The sequence below is a fragment of the Dreissena polymorpha genome, chromosome 14 (genome assembly GCF_020536995.1).
Source record: "Dreissena polymorpha isolate Duluth1 chromosome 14, UMN_Dpol_1.0, whole genome shotgun sequence".
NCBI lineage: Eukaryota > Metazoa > Mollusca > Bivalvia > Myida > Dreissenidae > Dreissena > Dreissena polymorpha.
The window spans coordinates 70,565,932-70,579,907 of NC_068368.1; the positions used below are offsets into that span (position 1 = coordinate 70,565,932).

Sequence of the window (13,976 nt, forward strand, 5' to 3'; positions counted from 1 at the left end):
TCAAGCGCACACAGAAATATTGATGATTAATTCAACTTTTAACGACAGCTGATGCACCATTCACTCCTTATGTAAATTTCTTGCACAATGCTTCCCATCACATAATTTTCTCCAAAAAAGGTCAAAACTGCGGCAGTAAAGGTTTTCAGTAGAACTGTTCAGCCACCACTGGCAAGGAATTGACTGGAGAAGTGCGACAGACAGGCATGGTAGTAAGATTTCCAATGGATTTCTAGAAAAACTGTTGTTGCCACAATGGAAAAATAATTTGAGAGACAATTCCTTGAAGAAATACCATCTCCATTATATTGTTCTTACAGGGAATGACTTTTTGACAGTGTAAAAAAGTATTACCGTTAAATTGTATTGCATCTTGATTCATTTTTAATCTCAACTACATGCACTGAAGTAAGCATTACACAGTGACAGTTCTTTAAGACAATAATCCCTTTTATGATATTTTTATGATCAGGAAATGACAATTTATCAATTAATTAAAGAGCTGATGAACAATTATGACCTTTTCTTTTGGATCATGTGTAAAACATTGTCATCAAGCTTTAATACATAAAGGGCTGGAGGACAGACTTCTAAAAGCATAACAAGATGACATTCAAAATCACATGCAACAGATCTTCAGATGTTCTGCTTTAGAAAATGGGTGTGATTGAGGTGACGTCCGAGGGGAGGAAAATTCTGTCAACTGATTTTGACTACGCCAATCGCCTGCAGAACGCAATTATAAACCTTAAAACAGACATTTAAATAAGTACTTTCTTAAACTTCATTACAAGATCTATGTATCAAAAACTTTTTAACTTCACATTTAACATGTTAGATAAACAAAGTAAGCATTGTGATCAATAACAGTATGTGCTCCGATCCCTGTGAACAATGACGGAAAGCTTTCGGTTGAGCTCAATGTCTTGACCTTGGAAATATGGTCAACACTGTTAAAGTCTTCAACTAACAACACTTTACCACGGGCTGCGTAGTTGAATATTTTTTTTACATGAAATACACTGCCTTACAAGGACAGAGGATCTTATGATCCCATTTGGAAATTGTTATAGCTTTCTGCTCTAAATCCACTGTTGTTTCTGTTCCAATTGGAAGTTGTTTTTAAATAATTTGTCAATCTCCGAGATTTTGTGAGATTCGTCGTTCAATAATCTTCATTTTCGCTGCCATTCACAATGTTGCCATTTGCACAGGAATCAGCGAGGAATTACGTGATATCGTTTGTTTCAAAAGTGCTTAGGTAAAATCTACCTGTGTAATATGCGGAGAGGTTTTGCGAGCCGCAGATATTTCGGGCCGTTTATGAAATACCCAGAATGGGACATACCACCTCCGAATTTTTTTTTTTAAGAATTTTCGCGAATCTCAGAAACGACCCCCAGACAACCTGATCCGCGTAAAAATAAAACCCCTGAAAGCACAATGTATGCTTATTGAAATATATAGAAAATGGTCAGTGTTTTGAAGGCAGTAATAATCAAGCTTTATAATAGCAAACACTGTGAGTCAATACACTTCAATTTTGATCACAGCTTGAACAAAGGATGGTTAAACATAGCAAAGATATGTTTCAGAATTAAAAACTAGCTAGCTCTTCCTGATCATTATGTTATCAACTGCCTTTTCAATGACTTATGCAGTTGGTTTAACAGATTTTTCATAGCACAGAAAATAAATTTTTGACAATTATACGTAAAGCTGTTCTCTTTTTGCAAAACTCTTTTTTTTTTAAACTGTTGATCAGTTAAAAGTACAGAGCTAATTGTATCCTCATGATAATATTTCCAGATGGAAACCTTTCAACTGATGATGCATGAAAAACAAACCAAGTGTAATAACTTCATTTACTATAAAAGGCTGGAATAAAATCCTCGGGCTCTTAATTCAAGATGGTGGAAAAAAAGGCGACTGCGAGGTTTTCAATGTGCACATTTTGTGACAAGAACAATATATGGCTGCATATTAACAACTCCAAAGAGATATGCACGCTCAATTTTATGAAATTTGATACCATTACATTGTGTTTTTCTAGGAAATGACCTGTTTTGTAATTTCTCCAGGCAACTCAGAGAAAGAGTTGAATTGAGTGGCGCCGTAAACGGGACCTTCCAATAATGCACGACACCAATCACTGCTTTTAAAGAACCTACAATTATCTTAAAACATGCTCCCTGTTAGAATATGACCTGTAATTGGACAAATCTGATCAAAACAGCTGAGGAAGTTGAATACTATAAAAGGCATTAGTCTTGTTTAGGAGCCAAAATGCTGCACATTTGTCATTTAGAACCGTTGGTTATGGAAATGGTAAATTATTAAAATTACATCAGGATATTCCATATAAAAATAGACATTTTAAAAGATTTTGGAGAAAAACTCACTGCCATTCATGCTTGAGGCAAAGTTCCTTTGTTTATAAAATGTGGGCAAGATAGAATATTAATAATCATTGAGATTTTTTTATACAGAAAACAGTTCTTATTTTGGGCTGACAAGGTGATTGGCCCAGGATTAATTAAGAATAATTTATATTAAAAACTAGAGCTTTGTAACGTGACAAATATCCCCACATGCCGCATTGACAAAGAATATTTTGCATGTTGTCTTCACATAAAACAGCGGACACCATGCTTAATGTTTAAAACGCACTTAGTGACCCCGTGACCTAGTTTTTGACCCGGCATGACCCATATTCGTACTTGACCTAGACAGCTTTTAGATACAACATCAGACCATGTTTGGTGAAGATTAGATGAAAACAACTTGAATAAAAGAGCGGACACTTAATACGGACCGACAGACAGACAGACCGACCGACAGACAAGCTCACTCCTATTACTTCGTTTGTGGGGGTATAATAACCTTAAACTCATGAAAATAGATAAATAGTACTTTCAGCACTTGGTTGTTGTAATATGGCGGTTGTCTTGTGTCTTGTAATCACAACCTGGTAGTCACAAACAGTGCGCGCATAGTAGCATAGCAAAAATATTTAAACCAACAAGAAAACTAACCAATTTGTTTAAATCACTTAATATTATATGCATGTGCCTCATGAAAAGAAAGTTGTTACTTGAGGTTAGTACAAAGTATTACTACATTATATCACATGTATACCTAACATATGTACATTATAATATATTTGATATATGGTTGATATTAATAAACTCCGTTAAAATTTGAAGCAATTACAAATATATAATTACATATACACTATTGAGAGTTGAAAATATACTAACTTAGTATTAAATAATACATGTATGCATTGTTGCAGTGAAATGTATTATTACTTTGTTTAATCATAAACTATTTACTTTGTAAACACTGAATGCTTACTAGGTCCTCTTGGGCTATTGGCCTTCTGGATGTATTGTTTAATAAACTTGTTTAATCGTGTTATGTTCATTCCCTAATTTTCTGCCAAATGATTTTTTATATGTATACATAGTAAATGTTTTAACATATAGTGCTCAGTAAAAGGAAACACGTTGCTGCATTATATTATTTTATCCCTGAATTCTGCAAAGGGGCGGCCCAAAATCAACACTAAGAAAAGATTTTGATGTACTGGCACAGGAGAAATTAAGTGACCCTTTGAATTTAACAATTACCAATAAAGATTCTCATCAATACACTAATAAGTAGTCTGTTCAATAAACACACTTCAGAGTAAAAGTTCAGACAATTTACAACAAGAGCACCGCCTTGCGGGTGCAGACCGCTCATCTATTTTCTTTTTAAAGGTGAAGGGACTCTCATTTTCAATCACAAAGGAGGGAGGAGTGGAGTGAAGAGGGGTGTATAGTGTGGGGTTGTGGACATTTATTACATTATCTTCCAAAAAAGCGAAAAAAAAAATAAAATAAAATAAATCAGGGGGGGGGGGTTGGGGGGGCGATGGGGGGGGGGGGGGGGGTTTGGGTGCGATGGTTGGACGGTATTTCAAACATAACCATTTTTTTAAAAAAAATGGGGGGGGGGGGGTATAGTGTGAGGGTGTGGTGGTAATTTGTGAGATGATCTTAAAAAAAAAAAAAAAAAAAAAAAAAATGGGGGGGGGTGGGGTGGGGGGGGGTGGGGGTATAGTGTGAGGGTGTGGTGGTCATTTGTGAGATGATCTTAAAAAAAAAAAAAAAAAATAAAAAATAGGGGGGGGGAGGGGGGGGAGGGGGGAGGGGGGGGAGGGGAGGGGATGGTTTGGGTGGAGTCTATTGTGGTATGTCAGGTAAGAGTAGTTTCATCAAAGTATCAATCAAATCTAATCATAAATAAAGAAGTTATGGCAATTTTAGCAAAATTTAATAATTTGACCTTGAGAGTCAAGGTCATTCAAAGGTCAAAGTAAAATTAAAGTTGCCAGGTACAGTAACCTCATGATAGCATGTAAGTATTTGAAGTTTGAAAGCAATAGCCTTGATACTTAAGAAGTAAAGTGGATCGAAACACAAAATTTAACCATATATTAAAAGTTACTAAGTCAAAAAAGGGCCATAATTCCGTAACAATGACAACCAGAGTTATGCAACTTGTCCTTTTACTGTACCCTTATGATAGTTTGTGAGTGTTCCAAGTATGAAAGCAATATCTATGATACTTTAGGGGTAAAGTGGACCAAAACATAAATCTTAACCAAATTTTCAATTTTCTAAGTATAAAGGGCCCATAATTCCGTTCAAATGCCAGTCAGAGTTACATAACTTTGCCTGCACGGTCCCCTTATGATAGTTCATAAATCTTGCAAGTATGAAAGCAATAGCTTTGATACTGTAGGAATAAAGTGGACCTAAACACAAAACTTAATCAAATTTTCAATTTTCTAAGTATAAAAAGGGCACATAATTCTGTCAAAATTTGCCTGCCCAGTCCCCTCATGATAGTAAGTAAGTGTACCAAGTTTGAATGCAATAGCATTGATACTTACTGAGAAAAGTGGAACTAAACGCAAAACTTAACCAAAATTTTCAATTTTTTAAGTATAAAAAGGGCACATAATTCTGTCAAAATGCACGCCAGAGTTATCTAACTTTGCCTGCCCAGTCCCCTCATGATAGTAAGTAAGTGTACCAAGTTTGAATGCAATAGCATTAATACTTTCTGAGAAAAGTGGACCTAAACGCAAAACTTAACCGGACGCCGACGCCAACGCCAACGCCAACGCCGACGCCAAGGTGATGACAATAGCTCATAATTTTTTTTCAAAAAATAGATGAGCTAAAAATGCAATTCAGCAATTTCAATGCCAGTCCTTTATTGGTAAAAACAGCTGGATAATGCTAGAACAACAATGCAAACAATTAGGAATTACTCCACCAATGGACCTAATTTACTGTGGCCATATTAGAACTGGAAGGGGGCCCTGTGTAAGACACAATCAATTATTGGTAACCAACAAAGTAAACATGTGCTGCGGGGTAAAATCAAGTCTCTAATCACAGAGAAATTACTCATTCTTTAAGCAAAAGTTTCTTCCATAGTTGGTAAAAATTGTTCATGAATAAGTAGCTAAACTTGTAAATTTTGCAGACAAGGCTATAATAAAATTTGAGTTAAGTTGAAATTTTTTTGGCAAATTAAGAAAAGTTTTGTAATGGACAGTAATCTCTGACAACTTAAGAGAATAGTCTGAATAGAGTTGCTTTAAAAGAAACACTACAAATAAACTGCTTAGCAACACAGTTTAGAAAACCATAATTCTCATTAAATCAAATACTAAAACAGCTGACAATAATCCATAAGAGTTTTTATGAACTCTAAAGTGGTGTCTTGGTCACATAAAAATGGTGTCAAGGTAAATATAAAATGGTGTCAAGGTCAAAATGTTGGTAAACTGATGTTGAAATGACTTACGTATCCCACGCCTCCTGGTACTCGTGATTCTGGTTGCTACAGTTTGGCACTCTGCACATGCGGAAGACAAAACAACACAAGGTCAAAGGTCTGAGACTATGGTTGCTATGGGAACAAGACTGGTGCACTATTTTCAGTTCAATGATGAATCAACTCAGTCATTATAAGATTGGTGTGCAACTTATTTTATATAAATTAACATCAGCTTCTTTTCAAAATTCCTGTCAATAACATGCACAACATTAAACAGGAAAACAGTCATGACCTAAATTAGCTCATTGATATTGTTTAATTAAAAGTACATATTATTTGACTGATTTTTTCATATTTTGAGTAGGAGAAATAAAATATGATGTAGAAAAGGGAGATTACTACAATTTCCAATACTGAATATAAGCACTAATAGTCGCCTCCCTTTAATGATAAATGTTTGAGCTGAAACTAGTTTCTATGGTTTTTTAAAAAAAAATTGCATACACATAACCATCTCATGCTAAGTGCTCAAGAAAACACTGTGGCAAAAGTTGTATGGGTATATCATTCGCTTTTGTTGTCCATGTGATCTTTGATACAAATGTAGTGTGCAAAAGTTTAAAATACTTTTTAAGTTACAAAGTTAGCACAGAAATTGTTTGCAAGATGTGAAAAGAAAACGGCATCATTCTTGAGTGCAAACGAACAGGCCATTACACAAATCATCAGCATCAACACCCGCATGCCTACAACTCACCGATCATTCAGGGTGAAGGTCACAGGCGGGTTCTCAATCGCGAAATGTCTCGGCATGGTGGCAGGCTCTAGGGGCCGCACCACGCCACCAGCAGGGTCACATGCACGCATCAGGGGTATGGACCCTGACCGTGGAACATTGACTGGAAAGTGCCTTGGCACCCCATCTGGCCCCAAAACTGTGAAGAACAACAATGGTTAGTATCAATGTTGTTGTAATAATATGGCAAATTATTATTGATGTTAGTGACACAGAATCATTCACTGAAAAGTTGGCCTATGAAACAACATGAGTGCCTAGTGCGCTCACCTATGTCTTAAATGAACATAACTGTTCTGAGGTAGTAATGTTTCACAATAAACTGCCACCCCACCCCAGTAGCTCTTTATCAACAGACTAAACAACACCTAAACTCAGCATAAATAGCATTACAACAAATTATTATTAGAACAAAAAATCTCAGCAAGTTTTATTCTGATTAATAGATACCCATTGTGACTTCCAAAGAGTTTACAGGGTTTCACTATACTCTATTGTCATATTTTAAAAACTGCCCTGCGGACTAGCAGCCTTTTTTTCCAACAGATCAGGACCACTTTCAAACTCTGTCGAGATATTATTGGGACAAATATTATGAGCAAGTTTCATGATGATTGGGAAAACAACAAAATAATATTAATATAGTGTTAACAAACTCTTTATTTTTGACCTAGTGACCCAACTTTTTTTCACACTAATTGAACCATTTTGAACTTAGCAACGATATCATTAGAATATGACAATTGAGAAATAATTGTGGTCTTCAGAGTATTCACAAGGTAAATATGGACCATGAACATAACACCATGGATACAAATGACAGAAAAAAAGGTGATCACATGAGCTCACCAAGAGCATATTGATCTCAAATGAGCTTACAAATAGGTTCCCAAAAAGAAATCAGTATATTTATCATTAATTGATAAATTACACTAGTTCTTGTTTTAGATGAACAGTCTTTATTTACTGGCTTTCCAAAGTGAAAGAGGACAATATGTAAGGCGCTAAAGAAAAAGACAATATTAAATGTAATTTCTTTGCATTAACCCATTTATGCCTAGTGAACTCTCCCATCCTTCTAAATTGGATCAATTTATTTCCAAAATTAGGGATGTCTAGTATATTTATTTCTATATTTAGAATATTACTTACTGAAATTCCTTTAAGCAAACAGCGTAGACCCAGATGAGACGCCACATCATGCGGCGTCTCATCTGGGTCTTCTCTGTTTGCAAAGTCCTTTTTTCAGGACACTAGGCATAAATGGGTTAACTTCTTTCAATCCTGACCCGAACCAAGCCAAAATTCATATGGATTATTAATTTGGACCTGCTGGCTCAAACATAAAATCATGTTGGCGCGTTTGAGCCCTTCTTATTGAAAACTAACATTGCAGCATGAAGGATTGTTTAGATCTCACTGCAGTTAAGCTTACATGCCTGTCAATCAGCAATTTGTGTCCTGTTAACTTCTAAAGTGGGCTTATATGTACAACAAAAGGGAATGAATAAAAAAGAAAAAAAAAACAATCAAAGAAAGACAATTGTGTTAAAACTATTTTATCAATTTTGTGAGATTTCTCTCCCTTTGATCAAGATTTTTCAATGATGTCTTCCTGAAAGTCAAAAAGTCACCAGAATTCTTAAGGGAAATATAATTTTTAATAATCTGATATTGCAAGCAACATTATCAACCCAAACAAAGCATCTGCAGTCGTTTAAAATACATTTATCCTTTCTCCAAGCGCACATTTAATTCTAAGGGGAGTAAGTGCTAATGTACCTTCTTGTCTAATGTATCAACTATATCACTTTTTGCTAAATTGCTTTGGAATAACTGATGGAAATTACAGATTGTTTTCCACACATTTTATGCAGACCATTATGTGAAAGGAAAACATTATATTCATTACTGATAACTAGTAATCATCTGAAAATATGGCCAACAGTTCCATTTTCAATTCCAGTGCTGTCACTATCATCCATATCTGATTAAAATTGTGTTGCAATGTGACAATAAATCAAATTAATAGGGTCAGTTTGAAAACATTACATTTATCATAAAATCTTTTCTGAATATCAATTGTTATTAATACACTCTATAAAATTAATCAGCTCAAAAAAATATGACGGACAATGAATGGTTATCTTTCATTATTTGACATTCTGGGTTGAAATTCACTTTACATTAATAATTCATGATACTAATGATAAATAAAAATAGTTTCAGGGTTTAAAATCTTTGCAGTCTGCACAGGCTTATAATGGATACAACTTTCTGTTTTTATTTTTAAATAAATCATCTTTTCATGAATGTCTTTCCTAAATGAAAATCCAGTCTATGCAGAAAGTGATGACCTTACCCTTGTCAAAAAAGTGAGCAAAATCCGGTTATAACCCAGTTTTAAACTGGGTTTAACCCTGCGGTATTGGCACCAAGCTAAAAGCGAGTCTTTTAAACACACTTTTTGTTTACCGACTTGGTTTTATCTGAGTTGAATCTTGGTTTAACTCGCTTAAAGCCAACATAGTGGGTTTTTTAACCGTCATTTGTGGGTTTAAAGTGAGTTTTCTTCAGGCAGCTGTGTTTAACTGTGCGGTATTTGCACTGTGCTAAAAGCGGGTTTTTCAGACACGCTTTTAGCTTACCGACTGGGTTTTTTAGCTTACCGACTTGGTTTTTTCTGAGTTAAATCTTGGTTTAACTCGCTTTAAACCAACATAGTGGGTTTTTTAACCATCTTAAGTGGGTTTAAAGTGAGTATGATTTTCTACAAGTTGGTTTTTTGAGGTTTTTTAAACATGCTTAGACCAACTTCTGTCTGTGGAGTTGGTTTTAAGTGGGTAAAAAGTGTGTTTTTTATGTGAGCTATAAGCAGGCTAAACACGGTTTTTAAGTGAGCAAAAAGTGAGCTGAAAGCACGTCTTTCTTTGTTTTTTTCACAGTGAAAACATGCTTTTAACTCGCTTTAAACCTAGTTATTAACAGTATTTTATCTGTAAAAACAAAAGCAATTTGTGGGTTTGAGTAAGTTGATTTTTGTGGGTTTTAACAGTGTTTTAGTGTTTAGTGAGTTTTTTTTTTAAGAAAGTATGTTTTTGTGAGCCTTTTGTGGGAGTTTGCAGTGTGAAAAAAATAATTTTGCACTGATATGTTCTAGAAAAAATGTTTTTTGTAATGCAATTACAACAGTTCATTATAAGCCCCATGTGGTTAAAAGGGAAAAAAACACAATGTGTACGAAAATTATATTTATATGACAAAAATAGTACACCGCAAATTAATACAAACAGATTATTTTTACAATACATTTTACAATAATAGATATTTATGGAAGATTTTAAAGAAAAAGGTTGACTGTAGTGGACCACTGCGGGTGGAGTATTTAGACCGCAGCTGTTGCAAAGACCTGGATCTCAGCTGTTGGAGGTACTTGAACCGCAGTGGAATGAGGAACCTGGATTTCAGTGTATGGAGGGACCTTGACGGCATACGGTGTTGGGACCTGCACAGCAGCCACTGGAGAGACCTTGACCGCTAGGGGACCTGGACAGCAGCCAGTGCAGGGACCTAGACCTGATCTTGGTGGGTGGAGGGACCTGGAAAGCAGCTGGTAGAGACCTGGAAAGCAGGTGCTGGAGTGACATGTACCATTGATGCTGCTTGTGTCCTTCTCCTCTTGAGCATCTCTTACGCCAGTTGATCTGCAAAGGATTAATACCATATCACTGTCAAAAGGGCAAGGCATTCTTCAAACATGTTGATTGGTTATGTTTTCGTTCCACTTAACTATGAAATATTGCTGTTATGGTAATCTTGTTGCTTTAATAATAATAAATTTAAGTTATTTGCTTGTTGTTTTTGTTTATTTTTGAAATTTTAATCCCGTGATCACATGTGACTTAGCACTTTTCATCAATTATTAAAAGAAATTGCGTTTGGTAGAAAATGAAGTTTGAAAATGTACCAAGATGCGTGGTCTCATTTGGCTGTGTGGTCTGGTGGCATTGTAAATGCAATAACCTGTATAGTTTACCTCTCAACAAATCGAGCTTTCTTGGTCAAGGACAGGGCGAGGTTTTCCCACTCTTGTTCCCCTCAAGTTTGCCAGCTCGTGCAGGGTAAAAACTAGGTATAAAAGTCCATACATCAGGCAGGCGATGATGCACATTCTTTCCAAAGGATCTTCCCATCAATGTCAATTTTGCCTTGTGGCAAGAGTTTAACCTTAAAAATTAAAATATATAAATTCTAATTAAGTATGAGGGAAAGAAATCCGTTCAGTAATAACCAGAAATAGCTATAAATAAAATTTAAGATGACAATAACCAAGAAACACAACCATATTTATTCACTGTACACAACATTTACACTTTTTCATGTGTAAGTTTATCTATTTTTGCTTCAAATTGTGTTGTTTTTCCTTTAATTACAATACAATAACTTATCCATTTACATTTCCCAGTGACAATACATAAATATGATAATGATCATAATTAATTCAATAAACTAAATAAAAAAAGGGATGAAGAAATGACAATACAAACCTGTTCAAACTGTTCTTCAGTATTCCAAAAAAAAACAACAGACAGTTTAACCTTCTTTTCCAACCAACTTATTGTTGTTTTCCACATTGCAGTAAAAAACACATTGTTTTCATCACACAATACTTCATGCTGACAGAATTTCAAGACATTTTACACTTCCATTATAAGTCTTTCACTTCTTTATATTAATGTTGCTGAATTAAATTTAGCTCACTATTCAATGGCTGACACCAGCTTGTTTTTCAAAAGTTGTTGTTTTCAAAGATAACTTCCTGTGCAATAGCCAATCAAAAGCCTTATATCTCATTCCACACAGCCTTATCTCTAGGCAAACCCCATCAGTAGCCTTATCTACCCCTAGATAATCAGTACCCTGTTTAGCTCTGAATGCCTGACAGATTGTTATCTGTTTATTGTTAGTGGTGTGAAATAAGGGTGTATTTAGGTATTGTCTTGTTGTTGACAGTTTATGTAACACAGGTCATGTTTGGCATTTTATTATTTTATTGCAAATTAAGAAAATGGATATGATGGTATCATGTAAAAATATCAAAATCTTGCATAACTTATGTACAAAAATAAATAGATTCTTTCCAAAATAATGTTTCCAATACCATAATTATTTAAATATGCAGATTTAACAAGTAAATACTGTTTTAAACAAATATAAACAATCATATAAGATTGTTTAAAAAAAATAAAAATAAAGACATAAAACAATCATAAGATATTGTTTATAATAAAAACAATCATAAAGAAAAAAATCAAAGTGAAACACAAACTCTTTCATTTTCATGTATAAAACTAAGCTTGACCATTGTTATAGTTTTTGTCAGTGATACTTGTTGTCCATTTGTGAACCTGTGATGTTCTGAAAGAGCCATTTTCATCCAATATTCCCTAAAAATTATGGGGAGCACACAAATGTACAATAGGGACAATGGCAAACAAGCTGTAAAAAAGCCCCTTTACAATTGACTTGTTTTATTTATGGCTATAAACATCAAACAAAGACCCAGTTGAAGAATTATTGTTTCATTGATGAGTTATATTAATAAACTTAAGACCAACTTGTTGAAAAGTGTGTTAAAGTGAGTCTTTAAGCCTCGTTGCAGCTCTCAATTTATTTACAAAAAGACCAATTTAAACTCACTTAAACCCACTTCTGTTTAAAAAAAGACCAACTTCTGTTGTAAAAGACTCGCTTATAAAACAAAAAGACACACTTAAACACACATAAACCAACTCATAAATAAAAAGGCTTACTTTTGACACACAAAAAACCGACTTCTTACAGAAAAAAACTCGCTTAAACACACATCTTCTTAAAATAACCAACTTTAAACTCAGTTAAGCACAGTTTAGCGCACATAAAACTCACTTTTATTAGCAAAAACCAACTTCCCATAAGAAAAACTCAGAAAAAACACAGTTTTATGTTGGTTTAAGTGTGTTTTGGTATGAAAGTGGGTTATTTTTTGACAAGGGTGATAAGCCTATGCAGACTGCGCTGGCTAACCTGGGATGACACTTAACCCTTTCCCACTTAGATACCTATTTTGACGCATTTGTAGTCCCATAGAAAGTTACATCGAATTAATGACATTTCTTACTAGATTCAAGTTTTAAAGGCTTCATTTCCAACCCTTAGATACTGATGAGCAGCAAACAGCATAAAACCTGAACAGACTGCGAGTTACTCGCAGGCTGTTCTGGTTTTATGCTGTTTGCACATAGCCATTTTCACCTTGTATCCAAGTGGGAAAGGGTTAAGGCACATGCATTGAGCCCAGTTTTCCCAGACCACGGCTCACCTTTATCTTTTACAGTCAATATATTCAATACAGACACCTGTACCTATTAATCACATACCCCACCCATTATATATGCCTTATTACTTCTGCCGGCCCCACCCCCTCAGCAGAATATGATTGATGAAATTAATTTCCTGCCAGATATAATAATACAGGCAATTGACTGTGAGTTATGGGTTTATTGCTTTACTGCTAGAATATATGGAAGGACAAAACCATTATGTGAAGGCCAGCAATTGTGTTTTTGAAAAAACTTTAGTCCCAAGCTGTAAATGGCTAAGCCATCTTCTCTTTCTTCCTGTGCTTTAACGGTGAATGAAATGATAAACAATCAATGCAAAATATACATTGTCTTTGAAATCCAATTTGAATATAAAATGGAAAACTACGTCAGCAAATCAACAATAATCATTTTAACCATACATATTTTAATGTAATACCAATTAAAATAAAAGTTAACGAACTTTTCAAATTTGAATGTTCTTGATTAAGCTTTTGTTAAATGAATCCGAATTTATTCATGTTTCCCTTTTTATCGGAAATAACGGAAATTACTTCCCAGATCAAACCTCTAATTTTAAATATGTTGTAATTCCAATTGCCGGTGGCTTAGTTCTCTCTTTAAATTTTCACAAATGATTTTATTCGTTTTTCTGGCAAGAATTGTGGCTCAGTTAGGGGCGTAATTGTTGCAAATGAAGAATGATTTTGTAGAAAAATTGACAAATAAATGTAACTATGGAAGCAAAATGTCCTTAATCAATGTTTTCTTGAAGTTTTGTAAATGTATTGCCTTTTATGCAAATTTTTCAGGCCACTTTTGTAGGATATTTGAAGATATAATTTTATTTGAATTTGAAATAATTTGCAGTATTTGATCTTGATATTTATCATACAATTCTTGGACAAAACTGCAACCGTAAGTTTACAGAACCAGATTTTAGAGATTAAGAATGACATAAAAATTGATTGAAACTA

The 13,976-nt window shown here is 34.5% G+C and overlaps 1 protein-coding gene across 1 annotated transcript in view; it reads right to left on the reverse strand.

Moving 5' to 3' along the window:
* Positions 1-13,976, reverse strand: part of LOC127858931 (teneurin-m-like) — a 266,676-nt gene that overhangs the window by 47,008 nt on the left and 205,692 nt on the right. The window contains exons 10-11 of the mRNA XM_052396275.1: positions 6,599-6,776; positions 5,869-5,919 (exon numbers count right to left, since the gene is read on the reverse strand). Of these exons, the coding sequence (XP_052252235.1) occupies positions 5,869-5,919; positions 6,599-6,776 (229 nt within the window). The remainder of the gene's footprint in view (positions 1-5,868; positions 5,920-6,598; positions 6,777-13,976) is intronic.